The following is a 26,961-nucleotide window of genomic DNA, read 5'->3' as shown; positions in this document are numbered from 1 at the left end:
TATGCTGCTAAAATTAGGTATTAGTAGATAATTCAGTGAGACAATCAACTATAACTCACTGAGAAACTTTTATCACATCGCAAAGAGGGAAATCAGATTGAGAAAACTTGTTGGACAATGGACATAGGCTATTTACCTTCATAACCCAGAGGGTCGTTGGCACCACATCTGTCAATAAGCTCTCTCCATCTCTCTCTGTCCTCGCACGAGTGAGTACACTCTATTACGCATGGAGAGAATTACAGCATATTGCATGCCTCGCGCAAACAGCCATTGCGAGACGGGAATCTGATTGGTTTTGATTGACGTAATGCCCAGCATTGCCTGGCCACACCTGTGAATAATTCTGGTAGTTAAGACCGCCCAAATTTGCGCAGGCATTTTGGTACGCAGATGATTTTGGCACGGCTCTGATTTGCGCTTGCGACACGTGCTGTGAACGTTTCCGCATCCCCGCCGAGAATTGCATCCCCAACATATTTCGGGCCGTTTTAACTTAGAAATCAGGGAGGTCACGTCTACCAGACAATTATATCACGTTTAAACAGTTACATTTCTGTATAAATCATTACAAATATTCTCCCGTGAGGTGGGGATGCTTTTTTTTGCTGCTGGGCGGGGGTGCAAAACTCGGCAGAACACCTGGACAAATGCGCAAGGCGGACTGTTATCTTGCCTGCATTAAGGCACGCGCAAACAGGTGCGCAAGCGCTAATAGGGGATATCGTCTGTACGAAGATAGATCCCATTTGTTTGATATTGCAGAATCTATGCACTTAGAATCATTGTTTGATTAATAATTGATTGTTTCATTTATCGATATTATCAGCGGAGCGTGATCAATGCTCACCCTTTGACATGTAATTAGATCTAGTTACATTCATTCAAGTGATATGATCAGAGACAGCGAGAACGTGAATGTTAGAAGTATAACTGCAGTTTTACAGAGAACAAGGGAGAGATGAACACTTACTTTTCATCCATTCTCTACAGACACGCGTGGCATGTTCCTGGCTCTGAGAGAAAGGAGCTGGCTGGTGCTTCTTCTTGTGAAGGCTAGTGGCTGTGGTCCATATAGCTGACGTCATTTGAGGTCAGTTTGTTAAGGGCAGCTTAATTTGGTCCAGATAACTCCAATAAACTACAGTAAAGGGCATAACAAATCATGTAACATAATATTTCAGTGAATAGAAATGGCTACTATACAGTATCTTATATCAGGTTTCTAACTGCACTCACATTCTCCAAGTATTATGTTTGGCCTTTGTATTTTTTGCTCTTAATGAACAAATAAACATTATAGCTGCCTCTCCATTTTTCTAGTGGACATTCAACAAATATGCCACTGAACACAACTCAACAACTCAACAGTAACTTTTCTAATAAACCAACAAGCAAATAGGGTGGTTACAAAACATCTCATTAAAAAACAGAACAAAAGAAGTCACATAATTTTACTAAATTCTAACGCTGAAAACATGAGTGAATATGAAGCACAATCTGACACCAAACAACCCCGCTGGTGACTTTGTGTTGGCAGCTCTACCTGGCAGTGGCGGTTGGCGTGGGACAGGTGTGCGGCTGTGACAGCCCGTGGACAGCAGGGGGGGGGGCTTCTCCTTCCGGCCCTGCTGCTCTGTTGCTGCCATGCTCTCTGTTACAAACACTGCCCAGTTCCATTCATGGAAATCTATAGAGGAAAAAATAGATGAAGATCCCAGACAAAGATGACTGTATTTCTGGCACTATGGATGGTTTTCACGGAATTGTGTTGCTAGGGAACAGGTTGTGTTGCTAGGGAACAGGTTGTGTTGCTAGGGAACAGGTTGGAACCTAGTCCTGTCAGTTATTAGCAAACACTGCAACAGGAAGTAAGCTGGGGGGAATTTAGAATGTTTACAGGATGTTGTTGAGTTGAAACCGTCTATATAGATCTACTGCTGTGATCACTTTTACATCCTGTGCATGTTGTGATCATTGTAAATGTGTGATAATTGTTTACCGATCCATAATCAATTACATAGAGAATATTGTGCTCTCCTTTGATATCTACTCAGGGCTTTGGGGATACAACAGTGCTCTGTTCTGCATCGCCATTGGAGGGATGTTCTATGTTTGAACATGGCAGTCCCCTCTACTGGCTGTCACCTGTGGTAATGTTGTCTTCTTCTTCTGCCAGTCCAGTGTGTCATTGTCCAGGTCAGTCAGACCACGATGGCCATTCAGTGGCTGGTGTTTAGTGCAGCTGGCTATTATGTGTTCCACAGTTTGTGATGGATACCCGCACTCGCAGTGTCCACGAGGCCCCATTTTTTCATTGCTGCACCGAAACGTCCTACGCCTGTCCTCAGGTGTCCTCAGGCGTGTCCTCAGGTGTCCTCAGGTGTCCTCAGGCGTGTCCTCAGGCGGTTGAGGATTGTCCAGTGTTTTCAGGGGCAGGTGCTGGCCAAGAACGTCCGTGAGATCTTTAATGTAGTAATGTAGCCTAGATCAGTGGTTCTCAAATGTTTTCACATGAGGGACCCCTAAACTGACAAGGATTAGACCACAGACCCCCATTTGATAGGATTTTGTCCCACGGTCCCCCATATGATAATAAAATGTATGCTTTTAGATGTTTTATTACAGAAAGTGTATAAAATCCACCATGACCAAAATAGTCATTGTGTTACTTATGAATGGAATTATAGCGAAAATAAATTCCCCTCCTTTTGGCTGGGGACCCCCTGGAACCCCCTCAAGGACCCCTGGGGGAGACTCCCACTGGTCCCTCTCCGGTTTCCTCCCACCATCAAAAAGACATGTATGTTCGGGTTAAGACTCCTGTCAGTGCCCCTGACCAAGGCACTGGCAAAAGAACTGGAGTTGGTCCACGGGCGCTGCACTGCGGCTGCCCACTGCTCCTAGTTCTAGGAAGGTTCCTAGTAGAGGATGGGTCAAATGCAGAGGATGAATTTCCACATGGGGATAAATAAAGGATAACTTAACTTAACTTAACTTAACTTATTTTTCTCTGCATACATGAGTTCAGCCATCTCAAATTTGTTGTCCATCGTAAGTTAGAACTTACTTCCAAATCAACTTCTACCAACTCCGCCCGACTGCCCAGATGGCTCTCATATCTGTCACGCTCTCCTCTCCCATGACATCTCCTTTCAGCTCGCATTACCAGCGTGCACTTGGCCTTTCTGCTTGTCGACTCTAATCTTCCTCCTCATCTCCTCTGAGATCCTCTGAGATCATCTCCAGCCATCTGCAGACTGCCTCCGTCAGTGGTCTCGTACCCCGAGGAAAACCGGCAGTAGACAGCTGAAATCCTCAGAGGGGGCGGAAGACACTCAGACACTCAGACGATGAGGCTCTGCTGAAGGAGGCTGGATATAGAAGGCCACACAAACTGGTATTTGGGTATTGCCTGTCTGGTGAGATGTGATGGTCTTTAAATGTCGTTGATAGAAGTTATTATGTGGTGTAAGAATTTTAAGAAGCCAACTGAAAGGGATTCTCTTGGCAAGTCTGGGATTTAGCCCTGCGTCCTGATGTACAGTAGCCTGTGTTGTGTTGACAGTAGTGGCAGCAACCCATGTTAAAGTAAAAATCTCAAAGATTTTCTTTTTGTTCTCTTTGGCGACACCTATGGCGATGAGCGGTAATTGCAGGTGGGATGCAAACAGTGTTGCATTATGTGACGTTGGTCAGTTTGTTTGGTCATAGTAACCACCCGCAATGCAAGCAGAGACCAGAAGAAAAGTAGCTTGTTATCCTACTTCACACACACGAGTTGTCGGGACCCTACAGTAACGTGAAGAGCAAGTCTATTGTGTTAGCTCTGCCTACCCTCTCTGGGGTACAGATTAGGGATGCAACGGTATGAGTTTTTGACGGTATGATAACCTTGGACAAAAATTACCACGGTTTCACGGTATCGCGGTATTGCGGACCATTTGTGTTTTTACAATAGCCGAAATATTCCCATACAGCCGACGTCGTCTTTTTAGATGGGGGAAAGTTCAGGGGGGTCCTTGTGGCTCCTCTCTTCTGTGCTCTAGTCTAGGTAGGCATGCAGCCAGGGGGAGGGGCAGCGTAAGCTGCACTCTGCAAGTGACCTGAGCACTTTGTTTTGGGGAAACAGCTGATACTGTGGGGAAGGTATGATGGCAAATCTTAGTGGTTTTGATACCGTGACGTTTTCAAACAACGGTATACCTTCAAACGGTATACCGCTGCATCCCTAGTACAGATACCAAGTTCATAAATGCTGCAATACTGAAAATGCAAAGGCTTCCATCAATGGGCCATAGGCTCAATCACCAATTGTGTTAACTCAGTCTGCGAAAGATAGTGACTTTTTTTTTGTCCCCGATTTTTTATCCAATGTTTATCCCCCATTAGTGCTAATTTAATTTATTTATCCTGGTTGCTACTCCACCCTCTGCCGATCTGGGGAGAGCCGAAACTGGCTCCATGCTTCCTCCGAGACATGGGCAGTTAGCCAGCCGCTTCTTTTCACCTGACAGAGGAAGCTTCACCGGTAGGACATAGCACGTGGGAGGTTCCCGCTATTCCAACCAGTTCCCCTCCCTCTGAACAGGCGCCCTTAACGACCAGAGGAGGAACCACATTAGCAACCAGGATATTGCATGTTTTTGGTGAAGGGGGTTCCTATATGAAGGAAACCCCCGGGAGGCACGGGGAGAACATGCAAACTCCACACAGAAAGGCCCTTTTGACGACCCCACCCGGGCGGTGGGCACTCGAGGACATGCGGACGGGCACGCATTCCTTCAGTGTTCACAACGTCCCAGGTGGGAATCGAACCCAGGACCTTCTACCTGTAAGGCGACGGTGCTTACCACTGCACCACCGTACCCCCCTTGATAGTGACTTAACAGACATTTATTTATATGAAATCTTTGAGATGATCACCTTATTAAAGTGCTTGCCCATGGGTGAAGGCGGGATTCGATCCACCAACCGCTTGCAAAGAGCACCCGCGCTAACCAAGAGAGCTAGCTAGCTCCATTGGCAGAGTTGGTTAATGGGCGTTTATACTCAGGAGTGAGTTTAACCTACTTACTCGCTACCACCTGGGACTCACGAGGACTCACATTCACTCGGTTACACTGACATTTACTCTATTTGTTGATCATATATGACTTTGGTACTCTATTGTGTTTGTGTAGATATAATATACATACAGTGAGAAATCAGTACATGAAACAATATCTCTACACAGCAGAGGGCAGCACTTGCAAAGGGAAATACTCTAAGTAGATACAGACAGCTTCAGTTAGTCACTTCAAATCAAAGATGAATACTGAGCACACATTTATATGTAGAAATACTGTTTAGATACAAAGTTTAGAAGCCATAGTATATCTTATTACATCTAAACTTGGTAACATTAAAGGGATAGTTCACTTTTTTAAACTATGGACCTATTTGCTACTTACCAATGATGATGTCGATTGGTAGAGTTCTTTCTCAGCACACTCCACGCTGTTCCTCATAGTAGCTCTGGAAAGTTAAACTAAAATTCCATCTACACACACACACACACACACACACACACACAGCTTGTACAGACAGGACCGTGACCCCATTGACCTTGCATTCATTTTTGCCCAACTTCTTGTGAAATTATTACTACTTAGTATTCTTGTGACATTATTACTACTTAGTATTCTTGTGACATTATTACTACTTAGTATTCTTGTGACATTATTAGAGGGAAAACTTTGCTCCAAAATATGTTCTCTCTGGCTTGATGGCAGCTTTGACTCCTCCACAGGATCAGGTGACAGGATGATGTGATGGCAGAGTGATGCTGCAGGATCAGGTGACAGGATGATGTGATGGCAGAGTGATGCTGCAGGATCAGGTGACAGGATGATGTGATGGCAGAGTGATGCTGCAGGATCAGGTGACAGGATGATGTGATGGCAGAGTGATGCTGCAGGATCAGGTGACAGGATGATGTGATGGCAGAGTGATGCTGCAGGATCAGGTGACAGGATGATGTGATGGCAGAGTGATGCTGTGAGATGAGGTTGGTGTCACTGCTGTGTGCTGCTGACAGCACTGATTCACCTTCTTAACACTCCTGCAGGCAGCACCTACTGCTGTGTGAGCCGAACCTGTGACTAAACACACACACACACACACACACACACACACACACAGACACACACACACACACACACAAGCATGAGTTTGTGTACCATCTGTTCGTCCGATGTATCAAAACAAATCAAATGTTGACCAGACACCTTATATATTCTTTAGGTAACCCAATGTCAAGTGCTTTATAAGTAATATGTTTAAATACAGGTCAAGATCATGAAAAAGAAAGCTAGCACTATGGTGGCCGAGAGAGGGAAACTTATAGATTAGTTATACAATAATAGAATAGAATGGTTGTGTTGTGTTGTGTTGTGTTGTGTTGTGTTGTGTTGTGTTGTGTTGTGTGTATTTGCAGCGCAAGTGTTGTCAAATTGTTGAAAGATATTTTCTTAATTTGCTTGTGTTTTGTCTTACACTTGTGTTTCCTTACAGTAGGTTGCAGTGTGTTGACTTCTCTCAGCCACCGTATTTATTACACAGTAACAGAACAAGATAACAAGCATCATTCAGGAGTATCATCTGAAAAGTGTCTTTAAAATAGTGTATATATTATACATGATATTAAAAGGCAGAAGTGGTTGAGACGAGGGGATAGTTTAAACAAAGTGTGTGTTCGTGTGTGTTCGTGTGTGTGTGTGTGTGTGTGTGTGTGTGTGTGTGTGTGTTCATGTGTGTGTGTTCGTGTGTGTGTGTGTGAGAGAGAGAGAGAGCGCGAGCGAGAGAGAGCACAGGGCCCAGCACACATTCAGTCAGGCTGTTCCCGTGGGCAGGGAGAATGAACAGTGTGAAAGAAGCTATTCTGATTCACTCTATCCGGGACAAGCTGTGAATAGCATGCGGCGCTGCGCTCTGAGCATGCTCAGAGCGTGACGCTCCGGGCTCCGCACGTTCACACCAAATTTGTCTGCCGTTTCCTGTCACATGGGTGGAGAATCCACTGGAAGCTCTGCGCCCCCATTGGCTGCAGGGGAGGAAGCATTGCCATGTATGTCTGCTCTGTGTGACACTAATCACAGATCCACAGCTGCTGCTGCTGAGACAACCTGCTCCATCATCTCGTATAGGTGTAACATCATCTGCAAATATAAATATATACAAATAAATAACTGCACATGACTTAAAGGATAAGTTCACCCAAAGATGAATATTCAGTCATTATCTTCTCACCCGCATGCCGATGGAAAGACGGGGTGATATTTTTTATTCCACAAAACATCTACAGCAAAACACTGTTGCAGAATTCTCCTTAACAATTGAAGTGGACCAACTTTCAAACATATAGAAAACAACATAAAATGCCTCCTTCATGCTCACCTGGCTTAGTCCACGTCTCCAGAAGCCCTGAGATACCAAGTTGACTTGAAAATATGTAATTTACACCGTTTTTATCTGAAATCTTCACTGTAGCAGGATACTATAGCTAGCAGCCCTGATGTTCTTGGAGCATATGACTTTTCAAGTATTTTCAAGACAACCTGGCATCTCTGGGCTTCTGGAGACTTGGATTACGTCAGGTGAGCAGTATGGAGGCATTTTGTTTTGATGGTGTGGCCACTAGGGGCCGAGGCATCTACAGTATAAGAGGGTCTGTCCCTATGTCTGTATGCCGCCAAGAAAGAAAGTGGCCAGGTTGCTTGAGAAATCATACCCAAGTTTGTGAGTAGGAAGGAACTCTGAGTTCATGCAGCGTTTTATTCGATTTTTCCTAGTAGGAAGTGGCAATTTGCGACCAAGTTATAAACAAATGCATTATGTTCCCAAGAGAGAAATAAAGTGGCCAGGTCGCTGATAATGTCACACGATCATCATCACCAAAGACATCACAAGGTTGCCCGTCACACCGATTACAGTGTAATCTATGACATGACTGATGACATCGTCATGGATGTCATCACAATTGCCCGAGTGACATCACTGATCACATAACTCACTGATAACATCATCACTGAATGACATCATCACTGATGACATCACAATTGCTCGAGTGACACTGTATGTCTGTACCCAGACATTCATCAATGCCCATGTGCAGTTTCAGATCGTTATTTATTTTACATCACAGGTTTTATTGAGAAAGAGGAGTTTCCCAGATCCAAATGAAATCTAGGCCACTACACTGCTCCCACATTGTATTAAAGCATGTTTGACGCCCCCCCTCTCTCCTCTCTCTCTCTCTCCTCTCTCTCTCTCTCTCTCTCTCTCTCTCTCTCTCTCTCTCTGTGTGTGTGAGACACTGCTCCCCTTCTAATCATGGCTCTGTTTGGTGTAACTGTAGCTGAGGCTACTGGTTTTGTTTAAAAATGAAAAGATAAAGTACATTAGCTTTAAGCTAGCAACAAGTCAAAATGGGTCACGGCGGCTATGTAGTGGAAATCAATCTGGCAGATTCAGTTGCTCTAGCTGGAGACATGAAAAACGAGCTAGTCTAGCTCGCTAGACTAGCTCGCTTCATGTAACGAGCTAGTCTAGCTCATTTCATGTAACGAGCTAGTCTAGCTCGTTTCATGTCTCCAGCTCTTACATGAGTTCATTCCTCGGCGCGCCCTCCTCATTCTGCGCTTCCTGGCCTCCCGCTGGGCTCTGCTTTTCATGCCCCCGCCTGCTCCTCTGAATGCTTCTATAAACCACAATTGTTACCTGGTTGTTTTGGGAATTCTTAACTCCAATGACCAAAATAATTTTGACATTTTAGTCGAGGTTTTGAGAGTTGATCACCCCTCATTTCACCTCACAGGCACTTTCACAATATAGTTTGATGGCTCTGGATTGGTTGGCATTCAGTGTGTGTAGCACCAGAGCTACCAGGTACAACTAACATAACTATCCCTAAAAAACAACCAGAGTACCTGTCTCTCCATGTTGGATAATGGCTGTTTCATTTCACGTCTCCTCCTGGCATAAGTCTAGAGAGTAATATTCTCAAATAGCCCAAAGTTAGGCAGTTTGGGGGCGAAATGCAAATTTTTCCATGTAAATATTGAGAATAAAGCGATGAATTGGTTTGAAATGCGTAGGCCGAGGCTCAAATTGTAAATAGTCAAATGTGCTTGAAGAGACAGCTCCATCAATCAGCAGGTGAGGAAATTGCTGTCTGTGGGTTGTCTGGGCAGCCAGCGGGTCTCTCTCTCTCTCTCTCTCTCTCTCTCTCTCTCTCTCTCTCTCTCTCTCTCTCTCTCTCTCTACTCTCCCTCAACCCCCCCCCCCCGTCTCTCCCTCACTCTTTCGCCCCCCTCTTTTTATCACTCTTTCCCCTCTCTCTCTCTCCTCCAATCTCCATCAATGTCTGCCCCCCCCCCCCCTCTCTCTCTCTCTCTCTCTCTCTCTCTCTCTCTCTCTCTCTCTCTCTGCCTCCCTCCCTCCCTCCCTCTCCCGGGAAGAATCCGCCGTGTCGTGACTAGTGTCTTAGAGAACTCCGGAAGCGAGTCTCGAGATGGAGAGGGAGGCTGCCACATCCGCGTGATCATCCTCAGAGCGCCAATCTCTTTCTAGCGGGCACGGTATTCCCTTGTGCGCGTCAGGAGATGGGCGGCTGCGGGGAAAGCTCTGTCACGCTGCGTGGGAGGAGAGTGGAGTAAAGGAGCTGCCTGCCTGCCTGAAGCGGCACTATTTATCAGAGCAGCACAGAGAGAGAGAGAGAGAGAGCACGGATCCAGAACTGGAGCATTTCAGCACCACCGCTAGCGGACAGCGACACAGTAGCCTCAAAGCAAACAGCCATGGTTCTCATCTGGACGCAGTTCGGTGTGAAGCACAAAAATGTCAATGTCAAGTGCAAAGTGCGAGTTACGCACAAGGGTGACGGCTCAGGGTCCTTTTCATCAGCGGTAAGTTGAAGCAATCTTTATACCAGCTTGTCAATGTGCTAGTTAATTTGTTAAAGATACAGATTCAAGCTTCAGATCAGCTTTATTTTAGTATGTGGATTTTCTTTAGGAACTAATAATATTCATAGCATGTATATACTACTACAGTAGGACATAGCCTTTAATCATCGCTGGCCTACTTAGCCGCATATATGCTGATTATTTCCGGAGTAGCGTTGCCAAGTCTGTTGCTGTGGGTTCCTTCAAATGCAGACTGCTATGTTGAGCCATGTAGCCAATCGCTGCAGAGAATGGCGGTTGCTAGGTGAGGCTTGCAGGTTGTTAGGGGAGGCTTGCAGGTTGTTAGGGGAGGCTTTTCCACCACCACCACTCCAGATTATGCTCACACGATTTCCCCTTTACTCACTCATGTCGTGTCAGTGCATTATAAAACGCTATAGATTTGCCACGTTGCACTGAGATTATCATGTTTTTTCTAAGAGTGACTTTGCTATCCGTTTTATATTCTGCCAGATGCAAATGAGCAGGAGATCAGCTGTTCAGCCATCTTATTGTGTAGGCTACTGTAGAGAATTGCCATTTCACTTCACAGACGTATGATTAGTCCATTCATGATTAGTTTTATGATAAGCCAGTATTTAACAGCATGTAGCATGTGCAGCCTACAGAATAATAGGCCTACTTCCAGACTTCCAACAGTGACTAAGCAGTGTTTTGTAATTTGTACATTCTCATTCTGCTGCATATCACAAATATCATATCATATCACAAATAGCCTATTGTTAACTGTCACAAAGTTGAAGGTTGATTTGCATTGTGTCCACCGTCCATTCTGCTGTGCGCATAGCTCGTATACTGCACCAGGCTGGCTCCGTGTTCTGTCAACCTTTTTGAATATTCATGATCTGATGCATGTTGAATATTCATGATCTGATGCACGCCCGTGTTTGTTTCTGCAGGAGAGCAGCAAGTCTGAGCAAGAGACGCCCTGTCTGTCCCTCAAACCCGCCGGCAAGGATTTCTACAAGGTCCTGGAAGTCTCCTCGGACTCCAACGAGGACGAGATCAAGAAGGCGTACAGGAAGATGGCTCTGAAGTTTCACCCAGACAAGAACAGTGATGCCGACGCAGAGGACCGCTTCAAAGAGATCGCAGAAGCCTATGAGATCCTGACCGATCCCAAGAAGAGAAGCATATATGACCAGTATGGTGAAGAAGGTAAAGAAGCAGACATTTTCTTTTGTAATTATACACTCTTTGTTATTCAAAAGTACAAGTAGAAAAAAGGGAATTAATTCACATGAGTCAATGGAACTTGCCATCTGGCTATTTACAGCATAGACTGGTTCATTCATTATGCATGCATTGCCAAAACAACACTTCAAAATACCACATCTAAATTTAGCCTTCAATAATTTTGAGCTGAATATGCATGAGCAGAACTGCAGGGGTGAGTGTGCATCAGCACAATAGTATGAGGCGTCAGATCAGCGGAGATACATACGCTGCAGGACTTTCAATGATTGTACTCATTAAACTCAATGCTCTTTCTATATTTCCGTGTTGCAGGTCTAAAAAATGCCAGTGGAAAGTCCATGGCTAACCAAGGCAAGACGCATCGCAATAACGTCCACGGAGACGCCCACGCCACCTTCTCCTCCTTCTTCCACGGCTCGGAGCGCTTTGACATCTTTTTTGGGCCCGACGTCGATGGCGAGGAGGACCTCTTCAACCCCTTCAGCCGCTTCACCTTCAGCCACGTGGGTGGGGTGCCCGGCCACGAGGGCGACGGGCTGCGGAGGGGCCGGCGGCGTCTGCAGCGCGTGGAGGTGCTTCACGACCTGCCGGTGACCCTGGACGAGGTGCTCCACGGCTGCACCAAGCGGATGAAGATCACCCGCAGCCGCCTCAACCCCGACGGCCGCAGCCTGCGGTCGGAGGACAAGGTGCTGAACGTGGTGGTGAAGAAAGGCTGGAAGGCCGGGACCAAGATCACCTTTCCCAGGGAAGGGGACGAGACGCCCGACAACACCCCGGCAGATGTCACCTTCGTCCTCAAAGATGAGGAGCATGCCAAGTACAAGAGAAATGGCTCCAACATCGTCTACACAGCCAAGATCACACTCAAAGAGGTGAGTTTATGGGTCTCAGCATTGTGATGTAGAGCAGTGGTTCTCAATGTGGTGTCCGGGGACCACCAGGGGTCGAGGGAGTTCCAGGGGGTCCCCAGCAAATTGATCATTTGTTAAGCTTCATTATTTCATTTACAAGAACAATTATTGTAGAATGTAGAAGAAGCACAATTTTGACCATAATTTCACTGTTATCTCTCAACCTACAATACTAGATAGGTAGTCATGGTAGCTTATGGAATTCTGGACAAAATCAGATCGAACAGTAGAAAATATTGCCAGATTTTGGTCTGAGAGATAAAATCTCATGAAATGGGGGTCTGTGGTCCTAATGTGTAAAACATTTGGGGTCCTTTATTTGAGAAATCAAATTTGAGAATCACTGCTGTGGAGTACAATAGATCGACTGTATCCGGCTATAGGGGGTTAGGAGTCTGTTGTGGCTTTAGATAGAAACCATGCACCAAATGAATAATATATTAAGAACAATGACTAGCTCTGAGCCCCAGCCCCCACCACCCCACTGACAGACCCCTGCTATAACAATACAGCAGCAGCAGCAGCAGCAGCCTGCCAACACCTCCCTCCCTTTATCAGCTCCTGCAGAGTGAGAGAGAGAGAGAGAGAGAGAGTGAGAGAGAGAGAGAGAGAGAGAGCAGGAGCTAAATTTAGCTCTGCTACTGACTGCCCCCGCATCTCTCACTTCCCTCTGCCTCTCTCCTACTATGCTGCAGACTCCTCTGCCTCTATAAGGCAAGCGGGGATGCTCTGGCTCTCACTGCTGCAACCCACACACAGATTAGCTGGGTATAGCAGTCAAGAGAGCTGGGTATAGCAGTCAAGAGAGCTGGGTATAGCAGTCAAGAGAGAGACGGGCCTTTCAATGAGCTCCTCCATCTTCCTATAGATGACTTCACTCTCCAAAGCACTTACTCCCACACACAGGCAATATATAGGGCACTGGTTCATTGCATAATCGCTGTGCTTTTTATGGAGACAGCTGCTCCACATGTTTTATCTGTTATGTAACATGCCATTTAAAAAGACACCAGGCATTTAGTTTATTTTCTCAAAGTGTAGCTAATAATAATAATAATAATATTAATAGTAGTAGTAATAATAATAATAATAACAACAGAGCTCAGAAAGCATGATGTAAATTGTTCTTAAGAAATAGAACAGGTCTAACCTCTTTGTTTTCTATGTGTTCTTCTTCTGCAGGCTCTGTGTGGATGCACAGTTAACGTCCCGACACTTGACAACCGGATGATGCCTCTACCCTGCAGTGACGTGATCAAACCTGGTGCTGTGCGGCGCCTGAGGGGCGAGGGTCTGCCTCTGCCCAAGAGCCCGTCCCAGCGAGGCGACCTGGTGGTGGAGTTCCAGGTGCTCTTCCCCGACAGGATCCCACCCCAGTCCCGCGAGATCATCAAGCACAGCCTGGCCAAGTGCTAGCCGGGTCTGCTAGTGGCCACAGATTGATACAGCTTCACCATGTGTGTATGTTGTTAGCTATTCACAAACACACAGCCTTGCCCAAGGTGCTAATATCACAACCAATCACAACCTCGTATTGTGTTTGGACAATGGCAAGTAGCACTGAAGTGAGTGAGTGTTTAGACAGGACTTTGATGGAGAGGTGCTTTTCTACAATTGTATGCACTTTAGGCATAATGCTCAACAACTACAATGCCACAGGAGTAGTGTGTTCAGAACTGACGAATGGAGTCTTTGGTATCCAGTGACTCAATAACCTTTCTCTTGAAGGAAAGGGCTAGCTGTACTGTTATACTTGCAAACCCATAGGGCCTACCTGGATATCAGTTTGCAATTAAAGTCTGTATGACTTGTTACACCTGAGTGGTAGAATTATTTGACAAAATAACTCAAAGTTATATGGTGTTCATATGACTGATGGTTTACATTGATTTATTACAATAACAAAATGTACTTGTGTACAAAGATGTACTTTGTGTGCAAAAAGCATAAACATTGTCTCTAAGAGAGATGCATCTGTCAAATGTTCTATTGAATCATTTGAAATGTTTCTAGATATTCTGCAATGAACCAGCTGTTGTTGTATTATGAACTGATATAGACATAGTTGGAAGCATGAACAATAAAGAACAAAAATGAATTTGAACGTGTGTCCCCCATGCATTTCTTGTGATAAACTGCAGCTATTATTTAGCTATATAAAGACTTGTTGAGGTAGGTTACAGAAGGCTTCAGTAAACCTTTCTAAAAGGGCAAACCTACCATGAATTAACCCTTCAGAGCAAGACATTCTCCCATCCTAGCCCATGATGTCTCCAGAAGCCTACCACAGCTACCTGCTGCCATCTAGTGGTGGCTATTGGTTAGGACAATGTCGGAAACTGTAGCTAAATAATGAGCCCCAGCTGCGATCTGTAACTCATGGGCCGCCAAGTGAATGAGTAGCCTACCTTTGAGCTGTCTCTCTCTCTCTCCTATCGTTGGATTACTTTGTAACACGGACAGTAGGCTAATAATAACTGAAGGTGATTGTAGCAAGGAAACATTCTCTTTTGTACACAATGCGCAAAGTTGAGCCGCAAGGCGACATGCAAACGTGTTTGAAACAGAACTTGAGAAGAGTTGTCCAAATTGATTGACACTTCAAACCACCTGTGCACAGAGAGACAATTGGAAATCTCAGCTGACATCAGCATTTCTCTCAAAATCACTCTAATGTCCTCTGGGATGAAATGTCGCAAGTACAAACTCCATCATATCTGACTGAAGGTTACCCCGTCACCAATCTGACCTTACTAGTCCTTTTGCTCATACCGTTTGTGGTGATTCTGCTCTTGTTGAACTGCCTGTTCCTGGGCTACTTTATCATTTCAAAGAGGAACCGAAAGACGCCTGAGGACACAGAGGAAATGCTGTTGCATTCGACCCTCCACCGGGTCGACAGAGTCTCCGACGTGGCCTTTGCCCCAGCCCAGGCCGGCAGGAGAGCCTACCTGTCTTTGTCAGAACCCATGCTGCTGCCGCCTCAGGTCACCTCATCCCGGGCGTCTTCCAGAGAGCGGGCAGCAGCAGCGGAGCAGCGGATCCGCTTCCTGCGGCCAGACGGAGCCACCGGCACCGGCTCAGGGTCCCTGAGAGCGCCCAGCAGCATCCTCCTCACCTCGCCCAGGAGGTCACGCATGTACAGCAAGAGCACGGTGGACTGGTGTCAGAGCGCACCTGTCCTGCCGCAGTGCAGTGACTCCTCGGAGGCGGAGAGGGAGAACCGGGTGCCGCACAACTCGCCCGCGGTCAACGATCCCTTCTCAAGGGTCAGTAGAGCGGCGTGAGTATGGCTACCAGCCGGGTGAAGCTGGCTTGATATTGAAGATTGGCTATTAGGTTGTGGATGTTCGTTTGTCTTATGAAGTAAGTAGCCTAAACTAAACATGTCAAAGTAGCCCCAATGAATAATTTCTATTTGACCACAGGAGGATGGAGAAGTCCTACAACAATGTATTTCCCACCTTGGAGGATTCAAACCAAATGTATCCTCACCTTTGACTCCTTCCTATATAGGCTATTTATTTATTTATTTATTTGCTTACTTATTGTTAGACTGGCTAGGCAGGCTGGTAGGATAAGCTGTGACCTAGGGTCTCAAACCAAATTCTCATCCCCAACATTAATTAACAATTTGAGATTCCATAATTTAGATTATTTTATTTTTTTTAGGAAACAGGTCACCTTGAAAATAAAAATAAAAGCGGGCTCGTTACCTCGGCCGCTGCGTGGACTTGCCCATCCTGCAGCTCGCAGAGCTGGCCCTGCAGCTCACATTCGCAGGTCGGCCGCTGCGCGGACTCGCCCACAGCTCGGCTGCTGTGTGGCCTTGCCTGCCCTATTGGCGCGCGTCTCCCTCAGTCTCGCTCCTCCTCAGTCTCTCCCCCCTCTCTCTTCCTCTCCTCTCCTCTCCCTCACTCTCCTCCCCCCCCTTCCCTCAGTCTCTCTCCCCCAGTCCCTCTCGTGAGCCTCCTCAGTCTCCCCCTGTGAGCCTTAATGACATCAACACTGATGACATCGAATTTATAACATCACTGATGATGTTATCAATGTGTGAGTGAATTTATGACATCACTGATGATGTCATCAGTGGGACAGAGAAACAGACAGACAGAGCCCTAGCTCCCATTTATATACTGATGATGGAGACTGGCTGTGTCAGGCAAGCAGGTGCTCATTCGAACGACTCATTCCTAACGCTCGCATCACTTCCTGTGTGCCAGAGGATTTTTCAAAGGAAAAACAGCTATTGGAGTTGATTTGAGTTAAGTTGTGGACCAGTGATGTCATTCATGCACAAATGACATCACTGGTCCACAACTTAATCAACTCTCAATAACTGTCAAACTAAATGAATGCCTGCGAAACTGAGAGTTTTCTGATATACTGCTAATTTTAAATGATACAAAGCTGGTTGAAAATCGGCGGAGTGTTCCAAACAAAAACACCTCGACGAGGTCTCAGACCGCCTAGTCTGAACTACGCATACCCAAAACCAGATGTTTAGTACAGTAAATGTAAAATTGTTTATTTCATGATTCAACCTGTAGAGTATTAAAGTAATGAATATCCACCTAACATCCAATGTTCAATATAAAGCATAAATCCAACAGCCTGATGTTTTTCACAACAAAGGGGCCTATTTGTTGGAGTAATTTGGAGTTGCTGACAGATGTGAGGAGAGGCGCCGCAGAGCGTCTATTCCACAAGGTAGATGTGGAGTGTGAGTATCCCAGAACCCCTCCAGAGTATCCCAGAACCCCTCCAGAGTATCCCAGAACTCCTCCAGAGACCTCCGGCCTCAATACATCCACAGTGGGTCCTGGCCTGGACAGCGACTTCGGTGCCAGTGCAGGTAGGCTTCAGTTTCCATCCTAAAAGTGTTGAGTGATAATGTGTTCTTCGTTAAAGCTACTTTTCCCAGTAACAGGTTGTGACCTAATATTTTAATTTGAGAAATGATATAAATAACCAATCAAAACTTGTACGTACGTACACACCCCCGTCTGTCCGATGTTCGTTAAATCGATATCTGAGGAACGCCTTGACGGAATTTCATCCAATTTGCCTGATTAGATTTTGGTGGTCAAAGGTCAAGGTCACTGAGACCTCTCGAACGCCATTTTCAAGCTTGTTAACGCGATATGTCAGGAATGCCCATTTCTTCTCAGGTGTGTCCCTGCGGATTTTGTCAGCAGACAGTGACGGTCTGTCCCACGGTGTGCTGGCTTCAGCCCTGGAGTGGGATTATTACGACCCATGTTATGTCAGGCAGAACAACCTGCCCAAGCACAAACACCACAGACCTGCCATGCACACTAAGCAGTACTGGGTGTAACATGGGATTACTGTTTTAATCTTAATGTAATGATTTTACATGTTATATTTATTTAATTTAAAGAGGATCACAAATGTATCTATATTATTTTATGATTTTTTTAAATGAAAGTACACATGCACAGTTTTGCACAGATTATGTTTGTCTTACTCATAACAACAAAAACGTTGCACTATTTTAAATCGACACACTTTTTGTTGGCGTAAAGCATGCACCCTGTCACTGAACTCGTTCAAATGGTCAGGTATTTACCATGTGTCATATTATATTCACACTTAGGTTAATATGTTATATTCACTGTTATGTTTATGTTAAATTATTCACTATTATGTTCATGTTATATTCATTATAGGGCACATTATTAGGGCTGGTCAGCCTGTTCTGAAATTCTTAAACCTACACATCAAGATTCATTCACAATTGCTTGTAATGTTCTGATTCACCATTTTGTCTAATAAATATTGAACATTGCAATTAAAAATATATATTATTTTTATTCTCATATATTCAATGCAAGAGCTATTTAAACCCCTTCTATTGCATAAAGGTGTCCAAGTGTCTCCCTATTACATTTAGTGTGTAATGTGCATTTTTGGTTAAAAGAGAGGAGTTTATATATCAGAGATCCACCCCACCATGGTTTCCCTGGGGTGGGCGTGGCTTTCGAATGACTATGACAGTTTTACTTTAAGGAAAAGAGCAAGAAATTCTTCCTATCTATATTCTAATAATATAATGAGTATCCAAATGAATCTATAAAAGCGGTGAAATAAACGGACATTTTGGTGCTTAGCTGCACACTCCACTGAGGTTAAAGTGAGCTTTGAGCATATCATTAAAGAGTCCAATGGTTTTTAACATGATCCCATCCGCAATTTAAACAGATTATTGTTCTATTTAATAATATATTTATAAAGACTTCCCATGTATTGGCTAATTGTGATTCAGCGGTTAACTACATCCAAAGATCATCTGTCCATTCCACACTAAGAGCTCAATGCAACATTCATTATTTTTCAAATTGGCAGGAGCAGATGAAGACTTTGCACAGTTTGCACTAGTGGGCATGTCATGTGATTAAAGGAAGAGACAGTCATTTCATGCACTGGTGTGTTAGCTTTGGAATGTCCATCCTATCAGACAGACATCTGTCTTGTTTGGTCTTGCAGTTACTATGTAGCCGTGACTCTTCACTGATAAAGGTAATGATATCATTCCATAATTGCTCACATCACTGCTATGGCTGCTATGCTAATTCCCTCCATAACCACACACAGGATTATGATTTAATACTTCACCGTGGTTACTTTTTCAGAGAAGTATTTTTTAACTTGTCTATCCATGACTATGCTTGACATCTGTGTTCACCAGCGTGCCTAAATAATCTAATTCTCACAGAATTTTATTTTCTTAAGAATAATGATGGCAAATAAAATCAAGTTGGACCATCCTCCTCCTCGAATTATCTGTAGTCCTATTAAATGCTTATCTAAATTCATAAGCATTCATAATTACTTTATTCTATTTCTCATAAATAAAATGCTTAGTAAAGCTCTCTATTGCCTCACAGTGTATCCATTCATTCATTCATCCATTCATTCAGTTCAATCAGGTTGCTGTATCCAGGCTCAATGTGTTGTCCTGTGTCAAACTGGCATTGATGGATGGAAAATATGATGCGAGACAGCGGGCGTTTCATTTAGTGACACCACACCCTGGGGTCCTCATGACATCAAACACCCACACCCTGGGGTCCTCACAACACCAAACACCCACACCCAGGCCACCCAGCCGGGGTTGATCAAGCCCCCACTTGCGTCCCAGCAGCAACCGATTCTGATGATAAAAAGAAATGCACTATTCCGTGCTATTCAACCAGGACTGATACCTCTGTACAACATTGTGCAATACACACAATATGTATACATTAGAAACAATACAATACACTTGAAGTGCACTTGTGCAATACACTTGTCACTTGTATACTGTAGATGTCACTTTACATGTATACAGCTCTACTCTATTATATTATAAATATTTTTGTATCCTATTGCTTCTCTTTTTTTGTGCTGAGCTGACCTAACTAAACTCCCTCACTCTTTTTTCATTGTATTGTTGCCCCTGTGGTAACATGAGGAATGACAATTTGAACTTTAGCTAATTCTGATTCAGCCATTACTCACTGTACATCCAAAGAGCGTCTGTCCATTCCACACTAAGGACCCAATGCAGCATTCAATATTTTCCAAATTGGCTGGAGCAGATGGTCATATGAAGATACATTTTTGCACATTTTGCACTGTTGGAGATGTAATGCGATTAAAGGGAGAGACAGTAATTTTATGCACTGGTGGCCTCTTTAGTTTGGAATGGATAAACATCATGTCCATCCTATCAGACAGACAGACAGACGTCTAGACGTCATGCAGCCATTACTCTTCGCTGATCAATGTCATGTTATGTCATAATTGCAAGAAGCCGAGAAAAGTCGTGCTTGCAATTTTTTTTAAATGCTGTTATCTAAAGATCACAATTAAATTATTTTGTTATCTTGAGATATTAACAAAGCTTGTTTTCTTGAGTTAATGGGTTAATTGATCTCGTTAAGGACTGGTCTGAATGTTATCTCTACTCAAACAGAAATACACAATTCAATTTATGCCTGTTAGACCTTGATTGAAGTACAGCCTGATGCATTGATTAATAATGGGTACTCCTTGATCTGACATTTTTAGCTTAAATCAGTTGATTTGACGAGATAATGAGATAATTAACTTGTGATCTCGAGATAATGGAATTAGAAAGAATAATAATTGCGAGAACGGCCGTTCTCAGCATCCGTACATCACTGCTATGGCTGCATGCTCATTTCCACCCATTACCACACACAGGTGCTTTATGACTACAAATTTGCCAGAGCTGAATCAGCAAATCTTAAGAGATGAGATATTAACATACGGTAGGCTATACAGTTCATCATGGTCACACGTTCAGATCATTATTTTAACTTGTCTATCTGTGACTATTGCTTGACATCTGCATTTATGAGCGTCCCTAAATAAACAGATTCTGTTTATAAATAAACAGATTTCTTCCCTAAGAATAATGATGGCAAATCAAATCAAGTTGACAATTCAAGTTGGACCGTCTCCTATGCCGAATTATTTGTATTAAATGCAGAACTAATTCATAAATTCCCATTGATTACTTTATTCTATTTCTCACAAATAAAATGTGTATCAGTAGAGCTCTCTCTATTGCCTCAGTGTATCCATTCAGTTAAATCACCGCTGAATCAGATGTTACAAGCTATTGCTGGACTCGTGACATCATGGGTGCGTTTCTGTATTCATGCACAATATGTTGTCCTGTGTCAAACTTGCATTGATGGATGATGGCGAAATATGATGTGAGACAGCAGGCATTTCATTTAGTGAAGCCACGCCCCTTTTGGGGGATTATTTAAGTGCTTGGATGCCTGCATCAAACCCTCTTCAAACTCAGAGGAAATCTGCATCAGCCAATTACTTCTGCAACAATCATGGTACCAGCTGGGGCAAAGAAGGTAAGCCTGCATACTGAAATATAACTTTTTATGCACATTTATTTATTTACTTACTTATTTATTTGTGTATTTGTTTGTTTGTTTGCACATATTAAGAACAAACAGACAAAAGGAAAACAACAAAAGAATGTGTCTGTAGAGACAGGAAACAGGAAAGACAGGAGACAGGAAAGTGGGCTTATTCTCGGTCTCTCAAAAATTAAAAAACAATATTAAAGATTTTTTCCCAAACCTGGAACCTGGATGCCAAGTTGACTTGAAAAGACATCTGTTTTTTAGCATCAATCTACACTGTGTAGCCAGGTGGTGCAGTTACTTCCAGCACCTGACTACAATGCAGAATTCAGCTAAAAACAGGGTGTAAAATGATGTCTTTTCAAGTCAACTTGGCATCTTAGGGCTTGTGGAGACTTGGATGATGCCAGGTGAGCAGTATGGAAGCTACCCCTTTGGAATACTCTGATCCTGTGAGTGGTACGTATAAACAAGCTTGTTTAGTGCAGTCAAGGCATGTGGGAAAAGCGGCTGCCAACTGAAGCGATCTTGGTCAATACATTTCAAATATTTCTGTTCACATAGGGTCCAGGTTGAAAAACAACAACAAAACAAAATTCTCAATTTATAATAATCCGGACAAAGCATACAATATAAGCAAAAACAATAGAACAATTTAGACACCACACAGAATGAGGGCTATCCAATTTAATGCTAAATCCAATGTTTGCATGGTTCGTTGAAGACTACAGCACACAGATTTTATGGTCATATCTGTGTTTGTGCACATTGAAATGGTCACACACATGCTGCAACATACTATATCTATACTTTGTGACTCATAAGTTGCTTGTTGCACGGCTGAATGTCCCTCAGAACATCCTGCAGCGTCTGGATGCAGGCGAGATCGTCATCGGGGACGGAGGCTTGACCTTCGCCCTTGAGAAGAGAGGCTATGTGAAAGCTGGACCATGGACCCCCGAGGCAGCGGCCGAGCATCGTGATGCAGGTACCACTTATCTCTCAACCTTTTTCTAGACGTTGCATAACAGCGGCTGTTCATCGTGGGTTCCTAACTAACCTGTAAATCTGGTGGTTTTAATACGTCCAACTGCTGAATGAGCCATCTTCTCGTTTCAGTGCGCCAGCTGCACCGGGAATTCCTCAGGGGCGGATCCAATGTCATGCAGGCTTTTACTTTCTATGGAAGCGATGATAAACTGGAAAACAGAGGCAACGCTCTGCGCTTCAATGTGAGTAGAGTGACCTCTGACCTGTGTTATGACCAGGGTTGGGTAGGTTACTTTTAAATAGGAATCCCTTAAAGTTACTTGTTACTTGTTAAAAATTGTACTTAGTAACGTAATCCGATTACCACTATTTAAAAGTAAAGTAGGGATTACTTTCAGTTACTTTTGGATTACTTTATTTTTATTTTTATCCAGGAATGTCCCATTGGGATACAAGATCTCTTCTTCCAGGGAGTCCTGGTCAAGAGTCCTGGCTAAAACCCTTATTTAACTAGATGAAGCATGTTTTACCATTGATAACCAGATAAGAATGTTTATACCAACATGAAGTTAAGGAGAATACAACAAGAGTTATTTTTAAGACCACTTTAATTTACGTTATGGGTATTTTTCATGATGTGGAGTGGAAGACGCAGCTTGTTGCTTTAATCTTGAAACACGAAGTGAAATGCTGTAGCACTTCTGCCCTGTTGACTCCACGCGCCCAACTTGCTGCAGCTTTGCTCCGACTGTCCGACATCCGTGAAAAATAGAAGCCTTGCATATCTTTTTCGGAGAGCTCCGGATCGTCGGTGCTGGGACGGAGTAGACACGCAACGCAGCGGAGTAGGTGGGAGTTGACACAATTAGTGGAAACGTATCGGCTCTGAAGCCGTACCGCAGCGCAGACGGACCGAACACGGTCGGACTCAGTGGAATGTGGCCGTAAGTGAAAGTAAAAACCTCTCGCCCCATGCCGACTAGAGCAGCGTTTGTCAGCAGCACGGGTAGGCGGATACATTCAATGCCACTGCCTGGCAGCTGCAGCTCGTAGCTGACAGCCCCACACACAGCCCCACACACAAGCGAAGCGCCTATACTGAAAATGATATTTTCAGTAGAATCCATGTGGAAGGCGCTTGATCTGTCTAAACACTGAGCGAACGTAAAAGTGCTGTTGCTCCGCCTCGCTCGTCCTCGTCACAGTCAGTCACTGGCACCAGGCTACACCGTTTCTTGTTGTTATTTTGTAAAATGAATGAAGAGGCAAGGGCGAATGTAATCCCGCCTGTAACGTCGTTACTATACCCCCGTTACTGTAATCTAGATTACACATTTTAAAATGTACTGTGACAGATTACAGTTACCGTTTTTTTGTAATCAGATTACGTAACGGCGTTACATGTAATCCGTTACTCCCCAACCCTGGTTATGACCTGCTCTGAGTGACCACAGCTGATCTGTGAGTAGAGTGACCTGTGTTATGACCTGCTCTGAGTGACCACAGCTGATCTGTGAGTAGAGTGACCTGTGTTATGACCTGCTCTGAGTGACCACAGCTGATCTGTGAGCAGAGTGACCTGTGTTATGACCTGCTCTGAGTGACCACAGCTGATCTGTGATCAAAGTGACCTGTGTTATGATCTATGATCTTGCTTGTAATTCTTCACGGCTATGATTTCTTTGAATTCTAGGGGCAGCAAATAAATCAAGCAGCTTGCAACCTGGCCAGGGAGGTGGCCAATGAGGGTGATGCTCTGGTGGCCGGAGGAGTCTCCCAGACCCCGGCTTACCTCAGCTGCAAGAGCGAGAATGAGGTGAAGGCCATCTTCAAGAAACAGGTGGATGTCTTTGCCCAGAATAACGTGGACTTCTTGATTGCAGAGGTATGAAGCAAACACAAGGACTTGATGTGATTTCTAAATGATCCACTTAACGTTGACCAGGCTCATGTGCTCGTTCACAGTACTTTGAGCATGTTGAGGAAGCTGAGTGGGCAGTCCAGGTTCTGAAGACCACCAACAAGCCTGTGGCCGCAACTCTGTGTATTGGACCTGAAGGAGACCTGAATGGAGTCAGCCCCGGGGACTGTGCGGTCAGACTTGTCAGAGCTGGTATGACACTTCAGAATTTTGATATTGTTTCCATAGTTCATATTTTCAGTTGATATTCATGTTTCGGAGTTTTGTATTTCGTTTGACATGTTTAGCGAAGGGATTGCTCATTATTTCAGTATTTACAATATATTTCAATGTTTTTCACCATCTTCTTTTGAATATGGGGGAAAACTGTTAACACCTAACTTTGCATGAGAGTCAACAAATCGTAGTAGCCCTGGTCAAGATTGCTTATTATTGACTCTTATAGGAGCTCAGATTGTGGGAGTTAACTGCCACTTTGACCCCGTGACCTGTGTGAAGACCGTGAAGATGATGAAGGAGGGAGTGGAGAAGGCCAGGCTGAAGGCTCACTTCATGGTGCAGCCACTGGCCTACCACACTCCTGACTGCACCTGCCAGGGCTTCACTGACCTGCCTGAGTTCCCTTTCAGTATGTCTTCACTCTCACTACCCCCTGTGGCATTTTCTTCCTTTACCCAAAGTTGAAGTTGTAAGATGGATGATGTGTGTCTCCTCCCTGTGTGTCTCCTCCCACAGGTCTGGAGCCAAGGACCCTGACCAGGTGGGACATGCAGAGATACGCCCGGGAGGCCTACAATGCTGGCATTCGCTACATCGGAGGCTGCTGTGGATTTGAGCCCTATCACATCCGCGCCCTGTCTGAGGAGCTGGCACCTGAGAGGGGTTTCTTGCCTGCTGCCTCAGAGAAGCATGGCACCTGGGGTAAAGGCCTGGAGATGCACACCAAGCCATGGGTCAGAGCTAGGTACAGAAACAACTTGTTTTTACCTCCGTCCTTTCATTTACCTTTGCAATATCTCAAGCTTTTCGAAACACTAACTTGGCTCCTCAATGTTCTTCCTCCCTTTTAGGGCCCGTCGTGACTACTGGGAGAAGATGAAGCCTGCATCTGGCCGTCCCTACTGCCCATCCATGTCCACCCCTGATGGATGGGGCATTACCAAAGGCCATGCTGACCTGATGCAGCAAAAGGAAGCCACCACCCAGGCTCAGCTGAAGGCGCACTTTGCAAAGGCCACGTCCAGCCACTGAGCACTCCTCCTGGGTATGGGCAGGGAACATGCCTCTGGGTAGGAGATACCTAATACACAATGCTCCTCCTGGGTACGGGCGGAGAACATGCCTCTGGGTAGGAGATACCTAATACACAATGAAAGTGAGTGTGTCATTTTTGCAAAACGTAAACTAATTTAAGGGCTTCATCCCAAAATGAGAAGCAGCAGTGGTTCCAAAAGATTTGATGGTTAGCATCAATCAGAATGCCAGGCGTGATTCTGGTGATAAGGAAATAAGTGACAATCACTTTCATTGTGTATTCCCAGGGGTAGCATGTGAGAAGGCATACTTGCACACATTACCTTAAGTTTACATACCCCCCCCCCCCCCAAATATAGAATAATGTAAAACAGTGCTAATTTAGTTCTGTCTTTCTACGACAATTTTCTTTTTCTGGGAACAAAATTGATGTAATTTAGATTTGTTGCTTGCCAGTCAACATATTGGATATATTGGTCTTCTGAAAAGATCATTTTTAGATGATATCCACATTTCAATCTACTCCACCAAATCTACATGTGGTTCACCAACAAGCCTCATGATGAGTGTCCAGTTTAGAAACAACATCCCTCATGTCTGGAAGGGTTAGTCCAGGAAATACCTGGACCTGATTTACCAGGCAGGCATAGTCCAGACTTCATGTGTGGAAATGGCTTAAGATGATTACTTTATCTAATTTTGGCATCTTGGTGAAATTACTGTGACCAATGTTCATAAGAGCATCTGATAATGTACCTGAGCAAAGCCTTATTTTAACACTCCAAAGTGACAAATGTTCTTACAAAGACAGAAATGACTGATGACTGTATCAATAAACTTTCAAGTCCAAATGTGTGAGCTGTATTTGTTGTCCTTTAGACAGCTGGAAATGTAAAAGTTGGCCATACACATGGTAACATACTGTAGAATACAAAGTGACCAAATCCTCACTAAATACGTATGTGCAGATGACTGTAGGGCTGTCCCCGAATAAAAATTTTGGGCTTCTGATGATGTCATCAGTGATGTCATAAGGACACACACACACACACACACACACACGCACACGCACACACACACACACACACACACAAGGAGGCATTGTGACATCATTGATGATGTCATCAGTGATGTCACAATGCCTGTAGGGCTGTCCCCGAATACCATTTTTGGGCTTCGAAGCTTCAGTGACAAGTATTCGAATAGATTGGGAGCTTCGACGGGGGTGCGGGGGCACATAGTGACCCACGGGGGGGCGGGGCTACAGGGGGGGCGGGGCACGTAGTAACAACGAGAGGCGAGGAGAAAAACCAGACTTCAAGGATTTTCCTTTTTATTGAAACGAAAATTGATTAAAAAAGAGTGCAATAAGCACATCAAATAAATGACAGCCATAGCCCATCAAAACAAATGTGCTCATAAGTTATGTAGGCTATGGTAGGTCCTGCCCTGGTGGCTGCAGGGTCAAAGTGTCACGGTTTCAGTGCTGGCAGGTAATGTTAGATGAGAGCTGTGAGGCACAATGTCCTTGTCTAAGAGAATAAGTAATAATAATGAATGTTGCTGCATAATGAATCATGATGGATTACTATTTAAAAATACATTTAAGAAGAAAAACAAAGCATTCGAATACTGATTTGGAAATCGATTAGCAATGGCATCGATTGAAGCTTCGAAGCTTTTGGGTCAGCTCTCTTTTGGGCTTGCTCAGTCTGGTTGGACAGTGTGCCCCCCCCACCACACATGCGCAGGCGCACACA

The 26,961-nt window shown here is 44.4% G+C and overlaps 3 protein-coding genes across 3 annotated transcripts; all 3 read left to right on the top strand.

Annotated features, from left to right (window-relative positions):
* Positions 1-9,839: 9,839 nt before the first annotated feature.
* On the top strand, positions 9,840-13,534 carry LOC310795841 (dnaJ homolog subfamily B member 5; the record flags this gene model as incomplete). The annotated part of the gene is made up of 4 exons (XM_083657927.1): positions 9,840-9,947; positions 10,907-11,165; positions 11,517-12,079; positions 13,301-13,534. The coding sequence occupies 4 exons, from the start codon at positions 9,840-9,842 to the stop codon at positions 13,532-13,534; spliced, it is 1,164 nt and encodes a 387-aa protein (XP_083514053.1).
* Positions 13,535-14,808: 1,274 nt separating this feature from the next.
* Positions 14,809-17,456, top strand: hwa (huluwa; the record flags this gene model as incomplete). The annotated part of the gene is made up of 3 exons (XM_083657332.1): positions 14,809-15,387; positions 16,754-16,973; positions 17,290-17,456. The coding sequence occupies 3 exons, from the start codon at positions 14,809-14,811 to the stop codon at positions 17,454-17,456; spliced, it is 966 nt and encodes a 321-aa protein (XP_083513458.1).
* A 3,541-nt stretch (positions 17,457-20,997) lies between these two features.
* On the top strand, positions 20,998-25,198 carry LOC310795274 (betaine--homocysteine S-methyltransferase 1-like; the record flags this gene model as incomplete). Its single annotated transcript, XM_083657331.1, has 8 exons — positions 20,998-21,021; positions 21,892-22,024; positions 22,156-22,268; positions 23,720-23,911; positions 23,992-24,139; positions 24,393-24,575; positions 24,683-24,911; positions 25,018-25,198. The coding sequence occupies 8 exons, from the start codon at positions 20,998-21,000 to the stop codon at positions 25,196-25,198; spliced, it is 1,203 nt and encodes a 400-aa protein (XP_083513457.1).
* Between the last annotated feature and the right edge of the window lie 1,763 nt (positions 25,199-26,961).

This window comes from Poromitra crassiceps (assembly GCF_964638095.1).
Source record: "Poromitra crassiceps genome assembly, chromosome: 21".
NCBI classification, from domain to species: domain Eukaryota; kingdom Metazoa; phylum Chordata; class Actinopteri; order Beryciformes; family Melamphaidae; genus Poromitra; species Poromitra crassiceps.
The sequence above is the reverse complement of the archived record's forward strand: the minus strand, read 5'-3'. Positions and strand labels throughout refer to the sequence as shown.